The sequence below is a fragment of the Elephantulus edwardii genome, unplaced genomic scaffold (genome assembly GCF_000299155.1).
Source record: "Elephantulus edwardii isolate Elephantulus edwardi_28Jun2011 unplaced genomic scaffold, EleEdw1.0 scaffold00020, whole genome shotgun sequence".
Classification (NCBI taxonomy): Eukaryota; Metazoa; Chordata; class Mammalia; order Macroscelidea; family Macroscelididae; genus Elephantulus; species Elephantulus edwardii.
Genome location: NW_006399770.1, coordinates 13,751,494 through 13,774,582, shown reverse-complemented (window position 1 = coordinate 13,774,582; position 23,089 = coordinate 13,751,494). Strand labels below are relative to the sequence as shown.

Sequence of the window (23,089 nt, the reverse complement as noted above, 5' to 3'; positions counted from 1 at the left end):
TTCACTAAATACTTACACACACACACACACACACACACACTGAAAACATAAGAGTTATTAATACACTAAAACCAATTCTCATTTAAACAAGGTTCCCAGTGTGGACCTTCTCAATTGAACACTTGGAAAATTACTACCAAGACTTCAGAATCCATTTCACAAATAAATGATGCACCATTATAGGCTTTGCGTATAGTTAAAAGTATGGTTAAAAGCCTTCTGCCAAATAAGACTAATATAAACGAGAAATATATTTGGTTTCTGTGCTCCTTTTGGCTAGTGGCTCTACTGGCCACACATTCTTAATTACTGAGTCTTGAATAGCAAAAACTAAACAAAACCCCTATCTTGTGCAGCAAAATTAACTTTTTGTCTAAGACAAAGTCTTAATATGCAAAACACTTAAAAATGCATCAATTAATATATAAAATACCCCTGTAAAAAAAACAAATAAAGATTATAAGCCAAAAGGAGGTCATTTCAGTGAACTGCTGTTTATAATATGAAAATTTTCAAAGGTTTCTGTTGCCTATGCCTTTCAAGAATAAGTATATTTGACTATTAGGCACTAAACAATGAAAAGAGAAAAAAAATCCACCACAGTTGAGTAGAATTTTACCTGTCTGAGGTATAAGAAAAAGCTGGAATATTGGCCTGCTTCTGGTAGGTAGGACAGAAACACCGTGATGCAGATCAGCAGCACTATAGAATCTTGGCCCACTTTTTTTAAAGACTAGAATAAGAAAAAGAATGATTTATGGTTTTGTAGCAAAAACACTGAACGTGAGCCCACACCTTGGCATGATGCTTGGCTTCAGAGGTCCGCAACCGGAGCACAGGCGCCACCATGGGCACAGCTGCCCTCTGGCCAGATGGAACACAGGGCTCACCGGACACTGGAGGTGAGCTGAGCTCAGGAAACCAGTGGTGACAGGGCACCCCTGCACTGACTTCCAGAGGCACTCTCCCCTTCCTCCCTGAGGACACCCCATTGGTTGAGAGCGAGTCTGAGGGAAGCAAGAACCAACTGCCCCCCTTCCCGTCGATCCTCATCTCATGAGGGAAGGGTGTTTTCGTTCTCACCTTTGAAAGGTGTCATGGGTCTGTCATTAAAAGCGTTTACAAAATAAAAAAAAGAAAAATTTCTAAAAAAAACCAAAAACACTGAATTATGCTTTCATCAACAAGAACAGACCAAAAATATGTGGCACATACATATAATGGAATATTACGGAGTTGGAGTGCTTTTTGGAGGCAAGAATGATGAGGCATGTCTCACATACTTCGGACATATTGCTAGGAGGTGCTATTCCTTTGAGAAGGACATGATGTTGGTTAGGGTGGAGGGCTGCAAAAGGAGAGGAAGACCCTTGACCATGTGGACTGACATGGTGACTGCTAAAATGGTTCTTACATGTCAGGAAATGTGAGGATGGCCCAGAATAGAACAGGGTTCAGATCTTTTGTTCATATGGTCACAATGAGTTGTCCTCAACTCGATGACACCTAACAACTACTCAAGTCATATGTGAGAAATGAAGTCTAGATATATAACACTGTTTGGATGGAATTGGAAGACATGCTGAGTCAAGTAAGAAAATTTAAAAAAAAAAAAATTATGTAAGTTCACAATTCACAAAATACATAAAGAACAAAGTTTATTAGTAGCTACCAGAACATTTAATCATGCTAATGTGAAACCTATACCTGGACCAAGAGGCAGTCGTCAGAAAAGAGCAGGCTAATACTGCATTGTTCAAAATTGGGAAGGGTGTACGCCAGGGATGTGTCCTATCTCCATACCTTTTCAACCTGTATGCAGAGCAGATTATCCGAGAGGCTGGGCTCTATTAGAAGTGTGGTGTCAGGATTGGTGGAAGATCTATTAACAATCTGTGTTATGCAGGTGACACAACCCTGCTTACTGAAACTGAAGGTGACCTGAAGTGCTTGCTGCAGAGGGTCAAGGACTGCAGCCTTCAGTATGGACTGACGCTCAATGTCAAGAAGACAAAGATTCTCACCACTGGACCAATTTGTCGCATCAGGATGGATGGCGAAGAGACTGAGATTGTTCACAGCTTCAGTTTGCTCGGCTCCACAGTCAACACCCTTGGCACCGGTAGGCAGGAAATCAAAAAACGTATTCCGATGGGAAGTCTGCTGTTAGGGACCTCTCTAAAGTACTCAAGAGCAACGGTGTCTCTCTGGAGACTAAGGTGCGCCGGATAAAGGCCATGGTCTTTGCAATCACTTGTTATGCATCAGAGAGTTGGACAATGACTAGGGAGGATAGACGGGGAATTGATGTCTTTGAGCTGTGGTGCTGGAAAAGAGTATTGAATGTTCCATGGACTGCCAAGAAAACAAACAGATTCATCCTGGAGAGGGTTAAACCAGGCTATTCCTTGGAGGCAAGGATTCTGAGGCTTCGTCTGACATACTTGTAAGGACAAGTTGTTAGGAAGGACAGGTCCTTGGAGAGGGACATCATGCTTGGTAGGGTAGAGGGACAGCGCAGGAGGGGAAGACTCTCTATGAGGTGGATTGATTCAGTGACTAGGGTAATCGGGATGGGTGTGTCAGAGGCAGTGCGATTGGCACAGGATAGAGCAGAGTTTAGGGCTGCTGTACATAGGGTCACGATGAGTTGCAAACAACTCGACGGCACATAACAACAACAACAAACCAAGGTAAGAGGGAAGACGACAATGGGAACAAATAGTGATGGAAAACTCATGTGCAGAATAAGACTGCAGGGTCAATATTTGTTATTAATAAGCTGTACACCTGTAAAAAGTTGGACTGACAAAATTTGCTGTACTGAATATATTTACAATGGCCCCCTCTGCACACACCCCAAAAATGAACCGAAAAGTTGTAGTTGTATAAACAAACATTTCTCATCTCATGAAATTAAGTTCTTTGATTTGGAGATTCAGGGTCACAGCTTCATTGGCCATCCCTCTTACTTGGCCTAATGGCATGTTTGGTGCTTCTGCATAGTGCTTGAGGATCTAAAAGCTTACAAGTGCAACTGATATCTATTCCTTTGGAGGGAAAGAAGGAGGAGGAGCACCACAAACAGAAAAGAAGATGAAGTGTGTGGCCCACTGCCTCTATGAACCTGTTTCTTTGCCATGAGAACAAAAGAATGCAAATTGCCCAGGATTCATTACTGATTGTTTTGATTAAAGATTCTCTAAAGTAGTCCTTTATCAAAAGGAGGAAAATATAGATAGAATTTAATCTCAACCTCATGGAGCCACAGAGACTGAATAACACCTAAAATCACTGCTATTAAATAATCTTTAAACTTTTAACCAAAAATATACCCTAAAATCACCTGAACATCATTAGTTTAGTTTAACTATTTTATTTTAAAAAAAGAAGTCTACTTAAAACATTTTAAAAACCTATGTATATGGGGTTAAAACTAGCAACAGCAACTTACAAATAAAACAGAAACTTTAGAGCTACAGTGAGTTTATGCTCATGAGTAAGGAAAAACTCAGAAAAAGAGGGTGGGAATGGCTGTACAGCTTTAAGAATATAACCAGGATCCCTAATGGTACAGTCAGGAACTACTAAATTAGTCTATATTTTGTTGTATATATTCTCAAAAACAAAATAAAAAAAAATATATTAAAGGAAAGCCCCTACCTAGACTATCCTTAAGAATATGCAGATTCAAAAAAAAAAAAAAGAATATGCAGATTCTTTGTGGCTACTTCACAAATATTTTTAAATTTCACCCTCAAAAAAATGTTCTTTAAAGTTAAACAGAGTAAAACAAAACTGCAGTATGGTTTCTACAACAAAACAGCCATAACAAAATAGTAATGCTTCATTTCATATTTCGTTAAAGAGAAGGGAAAGTATAAACTTACTGCAAAGGGGTCAGCCTGTTCCCAGGAAATGGGTGCTCCCCATGATGCTGGACGCATCTTCTCAGGCAACGACTCTGGCACCGCAACAAGGATGAAACAAATATCTAGCAGAGCTATTGCTGTAGCAAGGACCACCACTAAGCTGTCTCCGTACACTCGCCCAAGGTAAGCTCCAATTGCCGGACTGGTTACTAAACTTGCAGCAAATGTTGCTGAAACCTGTGTCAAATTTAAAACAAGAAGTTTATTGACTCCTTTACTTTAAAACCCTGGAACAGCTTCCACAATCTTGATTTATTTCAAGCTTTCATTTGCATTTCCCTTTTCCTCCTACTACCTATGCTACTTTCCTTAGCCTCATTCTTTTTGCAGAAAAGAATATGGCTCTTATCTCAAAAAAGATTGCATTTCCCTTAAGTCTAGTTTCAAGCTTTATTTAAGTCTTAAGAGGACTTGTTCAGACAAGTCCTCTGAGAAACAAATATATAAAGCAGAGGAAGGAGGAAGTATTTTAGCTGAGGAAGAAATGGGTGAGGCTTGGCATAAATGCTCCTTCTTTCCCTGTTAGCAATGAAAAGTGCCCCGAAAAGAAGTCTGAAAACAACTGGTTCTGTGGAATTCCAACTTAACTGTGATTTTTTTCCCAATATTATGAGGACTTTTCTAACTATGTCTCTAAAATTATGACATAGTTCAAACAAGGTGATGCAGGTTGGATGAAGATAAAAATTCACAGAAAGGAAATTTGAAAAGAGACATTACTGGCCCCAGTGAAAGCAGGCCTTCAAGGAATAATTAGAAATTAACGTAGAAGAATCTAAACTCTACCCTGTATTTATTCTGTTTCTGTGCCATTCATCACTTACGGATAGAGGCGGTGTTTATTTTCAAATCTTTAATAACTTCTCAAGAATACCAATTTAGTTTCATTTCCAAAGGCCAATTATTGAAACACAACCACAAAAAATCCTAATGACTCTAAAACATTGATTAAGTTATTAACTAAGGTACAAAGAAAATATGGTTATCTCAAACAACTGCATGGGATGCAGGAATAGAAAGTAATAAACTGTTGATCAATGTGAATGAACCTCAAAAACTAATGCTAAATTAAACAACACATTCAAAGATACTATTCTATTTGCCTTCATTTAAATGAAATTTCTAGAAAAACTACATTAAAGAAAGTAGTCTGGTAGTTACTTGGGGCCAAGGACTAATGGCAAATGAGACTGAAGGAAAGTCCGAGCCGAAGGAAATTCAAAACTAGAGCACAAGTGATTACACAACTGTATAAATGTACTAAAGCTTACTGAATGGTACAAAAAAAGGAATTAATTTTTTATGATATATAAATTGCACCTCAATAAACTGTTAAAAGAATTAGCCATCATCAAGGCAAGTAACTTAGTATTTAAAATTTAAAATGAAAATGTTTACCACCTAAGTTTCTCTCATAAAACTTTCTAATTTCATGATTCTGTTATATTAGCCTTTATATCCAAGATAATAGCCCCATGTAAAAACTAGGAGTCTGTAGACACATTATTTAGTATTTATCAAAAGATGCTTGCTTCCTGTATAGTAATGATCTTAGTAGTAACGTGTTTATGGAAGCCATTTTATTCCTAGAGTTGAAAGACAGTGTTTATCAACACTAAAAAAAGTAATCAGCTAAATCAGGTGTTGGTAAACCATAGTATATAAGATAACTGCAGCTGAAAATAAATTCTGAATTTTTAAAAAAGTATCAAAACTAAACAAGCCCCACAGATCTGTCTGCCCCCCCCCTTTTAAAAAAAATGACATATAGAGTATATGTGGGTCAGGAATATCTGAAATATTTTCTACCTGGCTACCTACAGAAAAAGTCTGCCAATTTCTAAGCTAAGTGTTTACCATGCTATTTTTCAGCTCAGTCTTTAAATAGCATAGCATTTGTTTTTAGCTCATATCCATTAAATAATTCCTTAAAAGTAATTTCTACAAAATAAAAGATTCTACTTTATCTTAAAATATGAGTAATGAATCCTAAATAGAAGTAGTAAAACTTAGTAAGCCTTTGTGGTTAGAAATATTTTAACTAAAGGATAATTTGATAACAAAATTGATTTTCTGTTAAAAAATCAGCCTTGCCATATGAAGTCTTGCATCACTTCCTGTGTAATACTCAATAAACAAGTACTTTTCAGCAGATAGAAAAGATACAAACATACATACCAGACCATAAGCCATACTTCTTTCATGTTCTTGTGTTATATCTGCTACATATGCAAATACCACAGAGAAAGTCACTGCAAAAACCCCAGAAACGGAGATAACAGCGAAGTACCACCTAGGAATGAAAGCAAATCAGCAAGGAATTATTAGAAAAATTACCATTATTGTAACTGTCCTTTACTATAAATGTATTATTATAGCCTACTATAGTTAAAAACTTCTTTAAATCAAAAGTTATAAATATTATGAAACAATCAACAGCAACCAAGCAGGAATAAAAAAAAAATCAGATACTGTATTATGTCATCTTTTACACAAGTGATGAAATGTTAAGTGTTTCTGTTACTGTTTCTACCAAATAATAACAACGAACTATTAAAATGTATCCATTTCCTAAATATTTCCCACCAGAGCACTACACAAAACATACAATATAGTCAATGAACCAAATAGGATAGTCCATATTTAGAAACCAAGTTTTTCCCAAAGGTCATCTTCAGTTTTTCAAATGCTGGTGAAATAAACAACTAATTCTTTATATAGTACAAATCTGTTATGGTAATGTTTATAAATAAACTGAGAATAGATAGCTACTAGAGTGGGGAAAAAGGTATTTTTAAAGGCCAACTGTTTTAGTGTACATGAATGAGAACAGGGTCTTAGTGAAATGCTGATTAGTTTTTAAAATACTATGTATTCATAACAAAGTGAGTCTAATTGGTAAGATGCTGTACTGTCAACCCAAAGGCAAATGGTTCAAATCTACCAGCTGTTCTAAGAAATAAAGACAAGCAATCTTCTCCCATGTGATTTATAGCTTCCGAAAACCCACTGGAGGGTTAGTTATGACTCACTTCTGACTCAACAGCAATGAGTTTTTGTGAAAGATTCCAAATAAAATTTTCAAATATAACTCCATAAGCAATTTATTGCTTACTAGCATTTTTCTAACACACTGATTAATTCCTACACTCTTTAATGGTAATGTTTTGTTTGAATTATTAGCATTTACCAGGAGCTTAGCAGCTAAAGTTGTACCTGACTTAGGAGAAGGAAATCTTGTCTCTAATAAAATCATAACCTTTCTAGATACAGACGTACAATTAACTAACATTAATACTCAGGGAGCTCTGGGGGCTTTTTCTTGTTGTTACACACCACCAAGGTAGAACCAATGCACAGCTGACATTCCAGCAGGTTTTCAGAAGCAGTAAATCACATGGGAGGAGACTACCTATCTTTTTCCTGCAAAGCAACTGGTAGATCTGAATAATGAGTCTTTGGATAGGCAGCGCAGCTCTTTACCACTAGACCACCAAGCTTCCTAATAATAGTACCATGGCATAATGAATAGATTACTCTATTCCTTAACTTCTCATTCACACACCCAGATGCATTACCAACCCAAAGGCATACAATTGAAATCTATCAGATGCTCCATGGGAGAAGGACAGATAATCTTCTGCTGTGCAATTTTCTGGCTCTGAAAAGCCACTGGAGGGTGAACTAAAAGTGGGTTCTAACTTGAGGGAACATAACAGCACTCAGTAGGAAGTTCAGAACATTCAATACATTTAACACTAAACTGGGCTCTATTACCTTGGGAAAATAATTCTTTTTGTGAACTTTCCTTCCCTTCTTTGTTAATTTTAATCAGGGTGGTTCTAAGACTAGTCTTCTGGGACTAAGAGCAGCATATGCCTGAAATCTGACCAAAGAGATGGATGTATAGGCTGGGTGAGAATTATGGAAAGTTTCCTTAAAGGGATGCAGTGTATTCTTAAGTTTCTCCCTGGTCTTGCTGCTACAAAAATGACTTGATGGTCAGAGCTCAAGTAGCCACCTCGGAGAGCGACGTGATAGCTGAGGATGGCAGAGAAAGCTCTGCTCCCTCAGACTACCACACCAGCACTGGACTGTCTTGATTCCAAAATCCTTTACAATATCAAGAAAGAATCAAACTTTCTTTTAAAAGAAATAAACTTTTATCATTGGGTGTTTTTTTTTTCTTTTTTTAACTTTTACCAGTCTAAGCAAGTACTATTTTGGACTTGTCTACTCCTAACTAGATAAGAATAAGCTGTTAACAGTTTTACTTTAACATGTTAACAATCCTATCTGGTCCCCAAATACTACTTTGAAATTTAAGTTACTGTAAAATGAGGGTAGGCAACATTAGAACGGCAGAGTCAGACTTTTCTAACTCAACAAAGGGTGTCCCCCATCAACAACATCCACGGTACAAAACTAATCCCTCTAAAGTCAGGCATCGTCTTCCACACTCCTGCACCTATATCTACTAATTCTAATACTGAATCTTACTGCTCTACTGGCTTTGAAATCCATGGCAATGACTAAAAAGACTTCACATAACCATTCTCATGGTTAGGGGGTGTATCAGATCCTGGTCTGGCTGGTTCAGAAATGTCTTGCCTCAAAGGACACATACAGGTTCCTCTTTCTTGTTAGTGTTAAGATTCCCAATTTAAGTCCCCTCAATTTAATGCCAATCTCCTTGTGCCAACCTCCTATTTGTAAGATCCCACCTATCCATGTGGTGAAGTCAAAAACAATCAATGGCTAGACAAGACATTTTAAACAATAAACCCTTGGCACTATAGCTATAAAATAAAAAAAAAACAGGCTACCCAGTTTTTTAGCTGCTTCTTATATTATCACCTCATTCTAGAAACCTTTATTACTTTAATCATATTTTGGGGGCTCTCTTATCTATGTCAAAGAACATCAGAAGGGTAAAATTAAAGCTATTCAGATAGGATGACAAGAAAAATCAAAGAACTAAAAGAATTAAGAAAACAATGCTAGAAAGTGACATTTAATTGCTATAATCTAAGTATGTACATACCATGGGCTAATCTTCATTAATGGAATTGGGGCACATGTGAAAAATACTGTTAGCAGCAAGAAAGATTTTCGGCCCCAAACATCAGAAAGAGCACCAATAAGTGGGGCACTGAGGAATGACAACAAACCCTAAAAAAAAAATTTTAAAATGAATAAATGTTAAACTATGTTATCTACTAGCAAAAAAGGAGAATATTACCACAAAGGAATTTGAAGCAACCATGTTTCTAAGAAAATGAAATTACTAAACTTTAGATAAATAACAACTTATTACCTTATTACTTGCCCATATATAATAAAAATGTACCCAAATTGCCTAGAGTCAACTATCTGCAGGAGTCTGAGAAGGTACTGAAATTGAATGAAATGCTCTTAGGAATTCGCAAAGTAACTCGACACTGGCAATTCTACAAGAGATACCATATGTCAATTAACTGCTTATATAGCTACAGGCTAATTATTAGTTTATAAAATGTGTTGATTAAGTTGAAGCAACAATACAAAAATTGTATAATAAATAAAACTTTACCACATTGACAAATTTTATATAGGTTTTTGGCATAGTTTTTTCTTATATATATTCTTGTTAGTTCATAAGAGCATTTAGCACTCTGCAATGAAAATGCCAACAGAGTACCTCTGTTATGCTATGATTTATTATCATACATTGGTGGTTATACAGAAGTTATTTAAAATTCAGTCAGTCTAGAAAGTAGTGTATAATCTAATTTAAAAACTGGGGAGGAGGGTAGAGAAAATAGTGTAATAATGAATGAATGGAAACCCAAAATCTCTGTAAATGTTCATTAAAATTAATAAAATTTAATTAAAAAAATTATGTATGTGAATGATTATATATAAACAAAAAAATTTTAAAAAGCTAAAAAAATTAATTAGATTATTGTATCTGACTTTTAGAATTAACACTACCAACTAATGAAAGACACTAACAGAATCCTATTTATATGTTTACATGTGTATGTTAATTAATCAATCTTACCTTTACTCCTTGAATTAGGCCATTCATTAGAAATGTATGTTTAGGGAAGGTTTCATGTAATACCTAAAAATAAAAGAACAATTAAAATCACAGGCTGTCTTTTCATCGTAGTAAAATCTCTACAAGTTTACATATCCCTTCTTAATACAATAGTTTTATCTCATAAAAATGGTCAGATTTAAGATTTCTATCTTGCCCCAGATTATACAGTCAGTGGCAAAATAAAAATTTAATTCAGGAACACATGCTTTAAAGCCCATGTTTTTAATAACTATGCTTTCTAGTTGTCATCAAGTTGATTCCAATTCATGGTAATGGTGTGTCAGTACTGAAGTACACTCCGCAGGGTATTTTTGTATGTTTGTGAAGGTTTTCAAAGAATGTATTTTCTCATTCAGTCACTCTGACATTTTGGCTTATTACACTAATTGCCACTGATTAATGCAGTTATTTAATTACAATGCCTGATCAAATCTTTCCCACAGGGTATTTTCAAGGACTGACTTTTTCGCGAGGCAGAACACCAGGCATTTCTTCTAAGATGCCTTTGAGGGGACTTGAGCCACCAACTTTTCAATTAAAAAGCAAGTGTTTAGCCTAGTGGCAAGAAGCTACACTGTGTATTCCCAGGGAATGGGGTTCAAATCCACCAGATGTTCTGTTGGAGAAAGGAGGGCAATCTCCTTTTGAACCAGTCAGATCTATTTGATGGTACACATACAAAAATAATTTTTAAAAATTTATTTTTTTTAAAAAAAGGCAAGTGTTTGTACTATTTGTAACACCCACAGACTTGACAACGTTAAGGATCTTGTCAAATTTGCAGATCTAGAGATGAGATAACTTTGTCTGAAAAGAATCAATAGGTATTTTAAGTGTTGTAGGCCACAGAAATCTTCACAATAATTATTCAACTCTGTAATTATAGGACAAAAAGTCACAAATAGATGAATAGATGTAACTCTGAGTTTGTCAGCTCTTGTACTAAAAAGAAGAGTCCTGCTGGTACAGAGGTTAAGGACTCAGTTTCTAACCAAAAGGTCTACTGGTTTGAATTCACCAGCTGCTCCAAGGGAGAAATACAATCTCCTCTCATGCAATTGCTGGGGGTTCAGCTGAGTCCGTTTCGACTCATCGGTACATACTAATAGTACTACTACTACCACCACCACCACCACCACCATTACCACTCTGTGTTCTACAGGGTAAGTATAAATTGGAATAGGAAGTTCTGATGGTCTAGTGGAAAGGAGCTGCAATGTCAACCAAAAGGCATGTGGTTCAAATCCACCAAGCACTCTGCAGGAGAAATAAGGGCAATTTCATACCGTGGGATTTAGAGCCTCTGAAAACCTGCTGGAGAACTATGAATCAGTTCTGACTTGACAGTACATAACAACAAGAAGTCAGAACTGACTTAAAGAGGTTTGGTTTGGTTTTGGATACTAAACGAAAAGATTTAAACTTAACCTAGTGTTACCAAGTCTGCCACAATTAGCTCAAATCTACTTAATCCAGTGAGTATTAAAGGTCTAATGCAAGCCTTTTTCATTTTTAAAAAAAGATATTTGCTAAGTGAACTAAATCAGCCCCCTAAGGATAAACACCATGTAAGGCCATTATTGTAAAAAGAGAAAAATAACTAATAAAACATTTATGATGATCCAACGGGGGAGGGTAAGAGCAGAGGGGTGAGGATGGACAGGAGGGTAATCATTGGGTCACACAATCTGATTGGTAGAGGGAGGGGTGGTAAATGAAATGGGAAAGATCTAGTGTGAAAAACAATGTATATGAACGGTATATAAACTGTATATATATATATATGTATGTAAACCGGTATAAAAATAAAAATGTTATTTAAATTTAAAAAAGTATTTGCTAGGGAGCTCCAGTGGCCTAGTGGCAAGAAGCTGCACTGCAATCCCAGAGGCACGCAGTTCAAATCCACCAGATGCTCTGCTGGGGAAGGAAGGACAATATCCTCCTATACCAGTCAGATGCAATTTGACGATAAAAAAAGTATTTGCTATGAATAAATCATTGTGTGTACAAAATTCGATCATTCAATCCCTAGCCTCATTTCTATCACCAAGTTCATACTTTCCAACTACCGTTTCCAACTTTTGCATTCCAGTCATCAAAAATTATTAATACATCTTGACTGCTTATCTTGTCAATTTTGGGCTGCAAAGGTTTGTAGAAATCCTCAACCTCCTCATCTTTGGCTTTATCTGTTGCTGCATGTACCTGAGTCACTGTGGTATTAGCCTAAAAGTTGGCTTCTTTTAGCCATTACATTTAGCTGCCACTGGTGTCCAGCTACCTTAAGCGCAGACAGATGGTCTTGCAAATCAGCATGGTTTTGCAAATTATCAACAGCTGTGGCACTAAGATAAGAGAAAGAATACCTCTCACATTGGGCAGCAAGACTTGGGAAGTGAGCAAGGCTTGCACAGCAAGATCCTAGTGGTAGAGATCTCAACTGTGGCATTGTTGTGGACACAATGGCAAGGTATAGCCTGGGGCTTCTTGCATTTGTGCTGGTCATAGTAACATTAGGATGTTCTTTGCTGATGTTTGAAGGAGAAGCTGACTTATAAATGCTCTGAGGCAAATCATGCTGGATGGTTTGGTATAATTACTCTTGTACAAACTTTACAGATGATTTCGATTTGACTGCTGAACTGAAACAAGAGCCTACACTTATTGTAGAATTGTGCCTTGAAACTGTGAGTTAAAGCATGGACTTGTGTTGTGTGACATTCTTTGCCTCCTTCACTCATTTTTCCAAAAAAATCCCAGTATTGGTACAATAACTGTGAGTCTGCAACAAATAAATGGACCTCTGCTGCTAGAGCTCTAGAGGCAAGATGAGCCTGAGCTGTGGGCTCTTTATCCGCTTCCTGCTATAGGGCAGTGAGAGACTGTGCTATTCCTACTCCCTCCAATCCTTTCAGAGAGATGTTCATGGCCTTGGGCCCCTAAGTCTACTTTTCTCTTCTTTAGGAAATCATATTAACAGGTTTCCTTAATATGCACATGGATAGTATCCTATCACTTGCAGCATTGTACTTCTGGATCATCTTGAAAATGTCTTTTTAACTATGGGTGTAACACCATTCTTCTTCAGTTTTTCATTCTCAGCACGGTAGATCGTATGATTGACCATTAATATCACATGCAAGAAAAACAGTGCTGAAGATCACCCAAAAACTAGAGCAGTACACTGACAAGGAATTGCCAGAAGTCCAAGTGAGGTTTAGAAGTGGTTGTGACACCAGGGACATCATTGCTGAGGTCAGATGGACCCTAGCTGAAGGCAGAAAACACTAGAATATTTGTATTTTATTGACTATGCAAAGGCATTTGACTGTGTGGATCATAACAAATGACACTGAGAAGAATGGGAATCCCAGAACACTTAATTGTTCTCATGATAAATCAATACATAGATCAAGAAACTGTGGTCCAAATGGAGCAAGAAAACACTGTTGTTGTTGTTGTTGTTGTTGTTGTTGTTGCTATGTGCTGTCGAGTAGTTTCCGACTCATAGCGACCCTATGCACAACAGCCCTAAACCCTGCTCTATCCTGCACCAACCACACTGCCTCTGACACACCCATCCCGATTACCCCAGTCACCGAATCAATCCATCTCATAGAGGGTCTTCCCCTCCTGCGTTGTCCCTCTACCCTCCCAAGCATGATGTCCCTCTCCAAGGACCTGTCTCTCCTTGCAACATGTCCAAAGTATGTCAGGCGAAGCCCCAGAATCCTTGCCTCCAAGGAGTAGCCTGGTTTAACCCTTTCTAGGATGAATCTGTTTGTTTTCTTGGCAGTCCATGGTACATTCAATACTCTATTCTGTTACCACATTTTAATTCCATATCCTCTTCAAGGCCTCTTCTCCCTAACTCCACTCCATTCAAGTTCTTTAAAGCTTCAGCCTCATTTTCCTTCAGCAAAGCCCCTCTTCTGGATCTCTCCAGCCCCTGCAAAACCAACCAGCCCAACCTCCCTCTGGTGCCCTCTCTACTTGTAGGAGCTGCCTGGATCCCTGGTCAGATGCACTCATGCCTAGGCTTCCTTATGTGTCCTGGGAGATCAGTATGGCTAGTCTATGGGGACTGCTCCTGTGTGGGCCCCACCTCAGCAATATCTGACCCTCAAGTAAGGGCTGTTTCTTGTTTGTTGTGACTTATCCCCAAGCTTCCGACATACAGAAGTAACTTTAATATTGACAATAGCAGTCAGGAAAACGAGTCTTTTCCATTTGGTTTTGGTGTCTAGAGCAGCGTCTTGATGAACTGCAGGGTATGTGGGAGACGAGGAAGACAGAACAATAAGGATTCCTGCCCCTTTCCGTCACTTCTGCATACTTCACTGTCCCTTACCATGGAGCTCTCCACAAAAAGGATGTTTCATCTGTTCCTGGGAATCCTCATCAATTCAACCTCCAGTTCACAATGAACTTGTATGTATGTGTGTGGTTCTGAGCGTGCTTGGCTTTATATACCCAAGGAGTCAAATCTTGGGGGACTGTTCCTGTCACCTTCACCTCGAAGCTCCTGCTATTCCATATGCCCTTCCCCTCCATAATTTCAAAAGAACATACCCCTCCCCCCAAAAAAGTTAGAAATAAAGTAAAAAGTACTGTACTTCTTCTAATTAATAAAAATAAGAATATACTTAGAAATAAAATTTTCGATTTCTATGACAATTAGCCCTATATCTAAATACATGGATTCTTCCTTTGGGTTTTTAAATTATTATGATCCCTCCCATTCACACTGTGTTCTTTACCGTCATCCCCATACATGTGTCCCATAAAATTAATCACCACTGATCCATACCCACCATTATCTCTCATCTTTTCAGATCCCTATTTGCGTAATTATGAAAAAAATAACACAAAACACTGACATACTCAAAACTATAAATGAGAAATAAATTTTCAAAAGCTACTATGTATATTTCTATAATTGAGAAAATATTTTAAAAATGTTTTGTTTTTCTAATTCATTATTAATTTCAATGAAAATTTACAGAGACTTTGGATTTCCATTCACTCATTTTTGCACACAAAAAGGTTTTTGCAATGCTTAATAAAGCTTCTTACACTTAAATTCTCCAACGTAGTAAATGACTGACGGTGCTGCCAATAACTTCAACTACCTAAACATGATGAGTCTCTAGTTCTAGCTTCCCCAAAAGACTAAGCATTGATGTCAAGCAGGCTTATGTGCACCAGAGCTGTAATTTACTATGATGTTGCTGATGTTATGTGCCATTGTGTTGATGATGACTCAAAGTGACTCTACGTACAACAGCCCTGAATTCTACCCTATCTTGAGTCAATCTCATTGTCTTCAACACACCTACCCTCCTTACCCCAGTTATTGTGTCAATCCATCTAATGCAGGGTCTTCCTCTCCTGCACTGTCCCTCCCCTCTTCCAAGCATGGTGTCCTTCTCCAAAGAATGACCCCTCTTGGCAACATACCCAAAATATGTGAGAGCCTCAAAATCCTTGCCTCTAGGAAGCAGTGTGGTTTCACCCTGGAAGACCTGTTTGTTCTCTTTACAGTCCATGGTTTGTTGAACACTTCTCCAGCACCACTCAAAAGTATCGATTCTTCTTCTGCCATCCTTAGTCACTGTCCAGCTCTGTGATGCATAGCAAGTATGAAAACCATGGCTTGGATCAGGCGTGCCTTAGTCTCTAGACTGACATCATTGCTCTTCAGTACTCTGGAGAGGTCCCTATCAGAAGCCCTTTCCCAATGTAATTCATCTTTTTTACTTTCTGACTGCAGGTGCCAAAAATGCTGATTAAGGAATCAAGCAAGCCGAAACTGTTAACAATCTCAATCTCTTCTCCATCTATGCTGCCAATTGGCCAAATGGTGAGAATCTTTGTTTTCTCGATGTTGAGCTTCAATCCATACTGAAGACTGTAGTCCTTGACCTTCTACAGCAAATACCTCAGGTCCTTCTCAGTTTCAGCAAGTTTGTGTCATCTGCATAATGCAGGCTGTTGATGAGTCTTCCTCCAATCCTGATGTCACATTCCTCCTCATAAAGTCTAGTCTCCCAAATGATCTGTTCCACATATAGATTGAAAAGGTAAGGAAGAAGTTAAGAAGCTAAAACAGAAGATTTCAAAGCGCAGCTTGGGAAGACAAACAACCTTAATATAATGAAATGTGCAAAGAGCTGGAGTTGGAAAATCAAAAGGGATGAATTTGCTCACCGTTTCTTAAGCGGAAGGAACTGAAGAACAAATTCAATCCTCGAGTTGCAAGACTTAAGAATTCAATGGGCAGAATGCTGAATGATCCAAGAAACATCAAAAGAATATGGAAGAAGGATACAGAGTCACTGTACCAAAAAAGAACTGTCTGACACAGAACAATTTCATGATACAACATATAATCAAGAGGCAATGGTAATAAAGGAGAAAGTTCAAGCTGCTCTGATGAAACTGGCAAAAAACAAGGCCCCAAGAATTGATGGAATACCTGCACACCCATGTTTATTGTGGCTTTGTTCACAATAACAAAGAGTTGGAAACAACCTAAGTGCCCATCAACAAAGGAATGGATAGAGAAGCTGTGGTATATTCACACAATGGAATACTATGCTGCATTGAAAAACAAGGAAAAAAAGAAAAACAAGGAACTCTGCAATATTATTCAAAATGGGTGACCCTGGAGGACATTATGCTGAGTGAGTGAAGTTTCTCAGTGACAAAAGGACAAATACTGAATGGTGCCACTGTTGTAAAACAGGACTGACATCGGGGTTGGGGAGAAACTGAGAAAGCTGGGTTCAATAATGTATACTGCATTGAAACAGAGAAAACTGTTTAAAAGGGGTATGTGATTAGGTATTATTGTCATGACGAAACTGAGAAAGTTGGGTTCAATAATGTATACTGCATTGAAAGACAGAAAACTGTTTAAAAGGGATATGTGATTAGGTATTATTGTCCAGAGCGAAGCCTGCATAATGGAGTGGACCTGAGGGAGGGCTTATAAAACAATGAAAGAATTTTTCTTTTACTTTTCCAAGAGGGTAGTGTACTACGGGGGAGGGCTGGGAGGGGAAAAAGTGCAACAATGAATGAATGGAAACCCAAAGTCTCTATAAATTTTCATTGAAATTAATAATAAATTTTAAAAAAAAGAATTGATAGAATACCAACGGACATATTTCAACAAATAGATACAGCCCTGGCCGAGATAACCGTGTTGTGTCAAGAAATCTGGAGGACAACTACTTGGCCAACTGACTAGAAAAGATCCATACTTATTCTCATTATTCACTATCATAGTAGCAACTAAATTGCTTATCTTTTCTCACACTCAGTTTTCTCCTAATAAAGAGATTTTGAGGATTGAAAAGGACAGTATTTCAAAGACTTAGAACTTAAATGGACACATAATATTTACTGACAACTTACTGTTATAAAATTCAATGACATTAAGCCACTAAAGTAATCCACCAGCCAGCCAGATTTATATATTAAATTATAAATAAGCACACTTATGTTAGGAAGATTATTAAAAATGAGACCACATAGTTACTACTATAGCACCTTAAGAGTCCTTGAAGTCGGATTATTATAATAAAGCTACATATGGCATAATAATGAATTTGGGATTGTAGTGCAGTTTCCTGCCACTAGGCCACCAGAACTCCCTCATAATAATTAATTTGAATCATCCAAAGAATTCAGAATTAATTGTACTTGGATTATGAAGGTGGGAAATGTACATTTCATTTGAACGGTTTAGATAAAAAAATTACTGAATATTTTAAAAGTTCCTATTTCAATTATTTTAAAATGTATTTATATAGAATCTGTGATCACTTCTGAGAAAAGATCCTTACGCAAAACATTTAAATCAGGATTCTTACAATTATATGTTATTTACAGCATTAATTTGCAAAATAAGATGTTTTATAATTGTACATTTTTGCTTTCTTACTAATTAATGTTATAGTAGCACTCATGAAAATGCTCTCTATATTAAAATTAACAAATATCAACATTGTATGTATTTATAGTAATAATGACTATAACATGCCAAGAAATATAGAACACAACTGTTCATTGTTCAATCTACTAATATGATTATCCAATTTTTTTTCATAGAAGTTTAACCTACAAAGCAACTATGAGATATCATCTCACCCCCTTAACAATAGCAAAATTTAACAGAACAGCAAACAACAAATGCTGGCAAGGTTGTGGAGAAACTGGAAACCTTATTCATTGTTGGTGGGAGTGTAAAATGATGCAACCACTATGGAAGGCAGTATAGCGCTTTCTTAAAAAGTTGCCAATAGAAATACCATTTGACCCAGCAATTCCACTACTGAGAATATACCCCAAAGAAACCGTAACTGCCATCCAAGCAGATATATGCACACCCATGTTTATCGCAGCTTTGTTCACAATAGCAAAGAGCTGGAAACAATCTCAGTGCTCATCAACAAAAGAATGGCATATTCACAGAATGGAATATTAAGCTGCATTGAAAAACAAGGAACTCATGAAATATTATTCAAAATGGGTGACCCTGGAGGACATTATACTGAGTGAAATATCTCAGTCACTAAGGACAAATACTGCATAGTGCCACTGTTGTAAAATGGAACTGGGATCGGGGTTTGGGAGAGACTGAGAAAGATGGGATAAATTATTTATACTGCAATGAAACAGCTGAGGGAGAGAACTGTTTAAATGGAATATGTGATTAGGTATTACTGTTATAACAGGAGTCCAGAACGAAGACTGCAGAACGGAGTGGACTTGGGGGGAAAGACTGTATAACAATGAAAGAATTTTTCTTTTACTTTCAAAACGAAGGCTGCATAGTGGAGTGGACTTGCAGGGAGGGACTGTATAACAATGAAAGAATTTTACTTTTCAGCGAACTGGGAGGAAGGTTGGGCAGAAACAAAAGTGCCACAATGAATGAATGGAAATCCAAAGTCTCTGTAAACTTCCAGTAAAATTAATATACACACACACACACACATACATATACATATATACATATAAAGAAGTTTAACCTACAGAAATGCTCTCTGGGTAACAATGAGCAAGGTCCAGAAAGTAAATTTTCAATTCTAATCTTTTAGTATTTAGTAAGCTGTGTATTTTCAACCATAAGACATTAAAGGTTTTCAGGATAGTACTCCTCCTTTCTTTATTCTGTTTCTCTAATCTGCACTGATATGGAAAAAAAAATAGTTGCTAAATTCTGAGCAATAGGTCTTTTCTACATCCCAAATCTGAGAAAATTTATGTTTGTGAAAGAATTACCTGGTTGGTTATAAATAACCTAGATGGTTATTTCCTATTTTTGTTAGCCTAAAAGAAAAGAATCTTGTACTTAAAAACAGCATCCATGGTAGCACAGATGGTTCCAAGACATCTAGAAGTGCATCAAAAAGAAAGGCTAGTTTTGAAAGGTTACACAGCCTTTGAAATCCTATGGCACAGCACAGCACAGCACTACTCTGACACACATGGGCTGCTGGAATCAACTCACAATAATTATGCCGAATGATCCAAGGCCATATAGATCATCTTTCCTAATCTAGCACTATCTCTCATACAGAAGTCTCTCTGTCCCACTCTATCCAAGCAAGGTGGTTTTTAAATGTCTGGCTTTAAAAACCATGCTCATTGTTCATCAAAAGTTCACACCTTCACCTCCCCTAACTGCCAAAAAAAAAAAAAAAGGCTTGAAAAGAAATAAAGTACACAGGCGTACTAAAGTGCTGACAACATTAACAGAGAATCAACCAATGGAAATGAAAGGGCCATTTTCCCTTTGAGACTTTAAAAATCAACAAAACCAATGATAGATAAATTTAAAATCACTTACCACCAAGGTGGGTGCTGTCAATAATCCCCAGGCGAAAAACTCCAAGAAGATGACAATAACCGCATGATAGACACTAGGAGAACCGATTCCTTGAGGCTACAAAATTAAATTTTTTTTAAAAAAAGTTAATATAGCGGTCAATACAATCTAAGATCACTAACAATAATATTAAGAACATACACCTATCAGGGATGCATCTAGACACTCAATGCCCCTTTCTTAAGGTGCTAATGATGAAGTTAGAGGCACACAGTAAGAAAGAAAGCATCAGTGTGCAATAGAAACACATCAGACTCCACAATGGGGATGAAAATTTTAGGAAAGATTTCTAGAGAAAGGTTTAATGGCTGTAACAGGCAGAGTGAGGAGCGGCTGAGGGGAAGGAACATAGGTCGGACCAAGGCAGCAGCTTGGCCAAAGGTTCCAAAGTTTGGGGATTGAGATCCTGTGGATCTCATATGTTCAGAGTATGCAAACATTCACACTGGAGAGTACTACAAGAAGTAAACCAGAGGCATATGGGACTAACTTCCAAGAAGTTAACATGCCAAGTAAACTTGCCAAGTAATCGACAATTTATTTTTTAAGGCAATATGATCAAATGAGTTTTAAGAAAGATCACTGGCAAAGGTGAAGCAGGCTAACTGTTAGAATGGCACCACACTACTCAAAATCAAAGTGAAATATGTAGCAGGAATGATAAAGTATCAACATGGTTCAAAATAGAAGAAACACCACAGCAAAATGTAAGATCTAACGAATCAGGTATAGACAAGAAAGAAAACAGAAAATTAGGTTTTACTGTTGCTTGAAATGTCTAAAGAATTGCTTCTGTATGTTGAATTTAGTATTTTTAGAGCAGCATTAAATGGATGGAAAACAAGTAACGTATAATATTTAGTCTCCAACTAGCAAAGATTTGTCTAATAAAAGAGGAGTTTTTTATCAGAAAACCTAAATTACTGCTGTCTGATCTCTTCAATCAAGGAAATATTTAAGATATTAGGATTTACATATAAATGAATACACATTACAATGTTATGTTGTTGCGTTGTTAATGTTATGAGTATGACTCATAGTGAATATAAGAACAGACATGGACTCTGTCCTATCCTGTGCCATCCCCATCATCTCTCATATACTTGAGCCCATAGCTATAGTCACTGTGTCAATCCATCTCATTGAGGGTCTTCCCCTCTTTCACTGAACCTCTACCTTCCCAGGCGTGATGTCCCCTTACAAGGAACAGTCCCTCTTAACATGCCCAAAGTACGTGACATAAAGCATTGTCATCTTTGCCTCTAAAGAGCACTCTGGCTGCACTTTCTTGAAGACATATCTATACTTATTCATTCTTTTTGCAGTCTATTGGATATTCAGTACTCTTCCACAACACCACAACTCAAAGGGCATCAGTTCCTCTTTTGCCATCCTTGTTCACGGTCTAGCTCTCAGATGCAAAGCAGGTGACTTGAAAAGACCATGGTGGCCAGAATCGGGCACACCTTAGTCTCTACTGTGATGTCACTGCTCCTTAGTAGTTTGGAAAGATCCTTGACAGCAGACTTTCCCAGTGTAATATGTCTCCTGATCTCTTGACTGCTGGTATCAAGGGTGTTAATTATGGATCTAAGTAAGATGAAATTGTTGATAATTTCTATCTATCATGATGCTGCATAATGGCCCAGATCGTTTTAAAGTATATTCAATACCTTATATGAAATTATTAAGTACTGATTTTCCTTAGACACTAAAAACATAAACTGCTTCATTTTTAATACCAGATAATACATTTATCATTTTTAAAAAGGGGAGCCTTTAATAACCTACAGAGTTTAGAGGCATGTAAACCCTTTTGGAAAATTTGCAGATGAAAACTTGAGGCAAAAAGTCAAAAGACAGTAAGATTTGAAGGCCTATGACTTGGAACAAATCTGCATGACATCTTATTCATTCAACATTTACAAAGCATCAACTATGTACCTGAGCTGCTGGGATTATATAAATGAGACACATTCCCTACCTTCAAAAACTTCACAGCCAAGAAGGAGAGCTGCATAATTATCTGCTTATATGTAAATGTAGGAAAAGAGAAATAAATAGGTGAGGAAGCAAGAGTGTTACAGGAAAAGGGAGCAGAGTCAAGGAGAATAAAATGAGAATGAAGAGTAACTGAAGAACAAAACCCAAAGGCCTTAAGAGTTTGAGGATGCTGCCAAATCAGTTTCTCACTGTGAACCATGAGAAGGGAGACAGAACAGATAATCTACAAGCAGTAAGTTTTATTAAAGAATTTCTTCTTCCCTCAATAAACAGGAAACCGTTGAATAAATCACTCTGGTGAGTTTATGGAGGATAAACAAGAAGAAGAAATTTAATGCCATGGTAGGTTATCTGAATCAGCTCAGTAAGAGATGCTGAATGAAACATGAGGTAATACTGATGCTGAAGGACAGAATGGACATAGTGTTTAGAAACTAGTAGAAATCCATAAATGCAGGAGAGAGTCTTTGAAGAATGACTTTAAATTTCAGTTGTCTAGTGGTGGGAGATGGCTGCTATCCCAGCTCTTCTTCTCCCCTCAGGGACTTCCTGTTCTGAGTCCAAGAATCCGTCCATCTACTTGAAACAACAGTCCTTGTGCCTTGATTAAAATAATTATTCAACAAGAAATGTGAATTTGAAACCACCAGAGTGGATGCAATTTTCTCGACAGTATGAAGTGTAAAAAAGTAGCAAGATCACCAATGTATCTACCCAGAACCTAGTCGAGTATCTGGAGGAACTTCTCAGGGTCTTATACACTGATTTTTATCATGATTCTCCAAGATACAGTATGCACCGATTTCCAAATTTAATCATAGAACCCTTCTTTTGCATCACATACAAAGATAGCTCATGGAATATTTGAGTTCCTTAGAAATACTATAGGAAAATACTGACTAAAAAGTAAAATGAAAATTTTATTTAAAAGAAAACTATACAAAGGTGGCCAAAAGAATAGAATATGTCAAAAGTGCTACTCTGTTTAGGTAACATTTTATCAAAGAAAAAAATCAATTTCTATCCAATCAAATACTCTCACAGTGACCCTATAAAGGACAGAATAAATAGAACGCCCTCATTATTATTATTATTATTATTATTATTATTATTATTATTATTATGTGTACCGTCAAATCAGATCTGACTGGTACAGGAGGAGAT

The 23,089-nt window shown here is 37.1% G+C and overlaps 1 protein-coding gene across 1 annotated transcript in view; it reads right to left on the bottom strand.

The window, feature by feature from the left end:
• Nucleotides 1–23,089, bottom strand: part of HIAT1 (hippocampus abundant transcript 1) — an 80,273-nt gene that overhangs the window by 21,895 nt on the left and 35,289 nt on the right. Inside the window, exons 2-7 of the mRNA XM_006882442.1 lie at nucleotides 19,883–19,978; nucleotides 9,976–10,038; nucleotides 8,977–9,104; nucleotides 6,111–6,225; nucleotides 3,891–4,109; nucleotides 620–733 (exon numbers count right to left, since the gene is read on the bottom strand). Of these exons, the coding sequence (XP_006882504.1) occupies nucleotides 620–733; nucleotides 3,891–4,109; nucleotides 6,111–6,225; nucleotides 8,977–9,104; nucleotides 9,976–10,038; nucleotides 19,883–19,978 (735 nt within the window). The remainder of the gene's footprint in view (nucleotides 1–619; nucleotides 734–3,890; nucleotides 4,110–6,110; nucleotides 6,226–8,976; nucleotides 9,105–9,975; nucleotides 10,039–19,882; nucleotides 19,979–23,089) is intronic.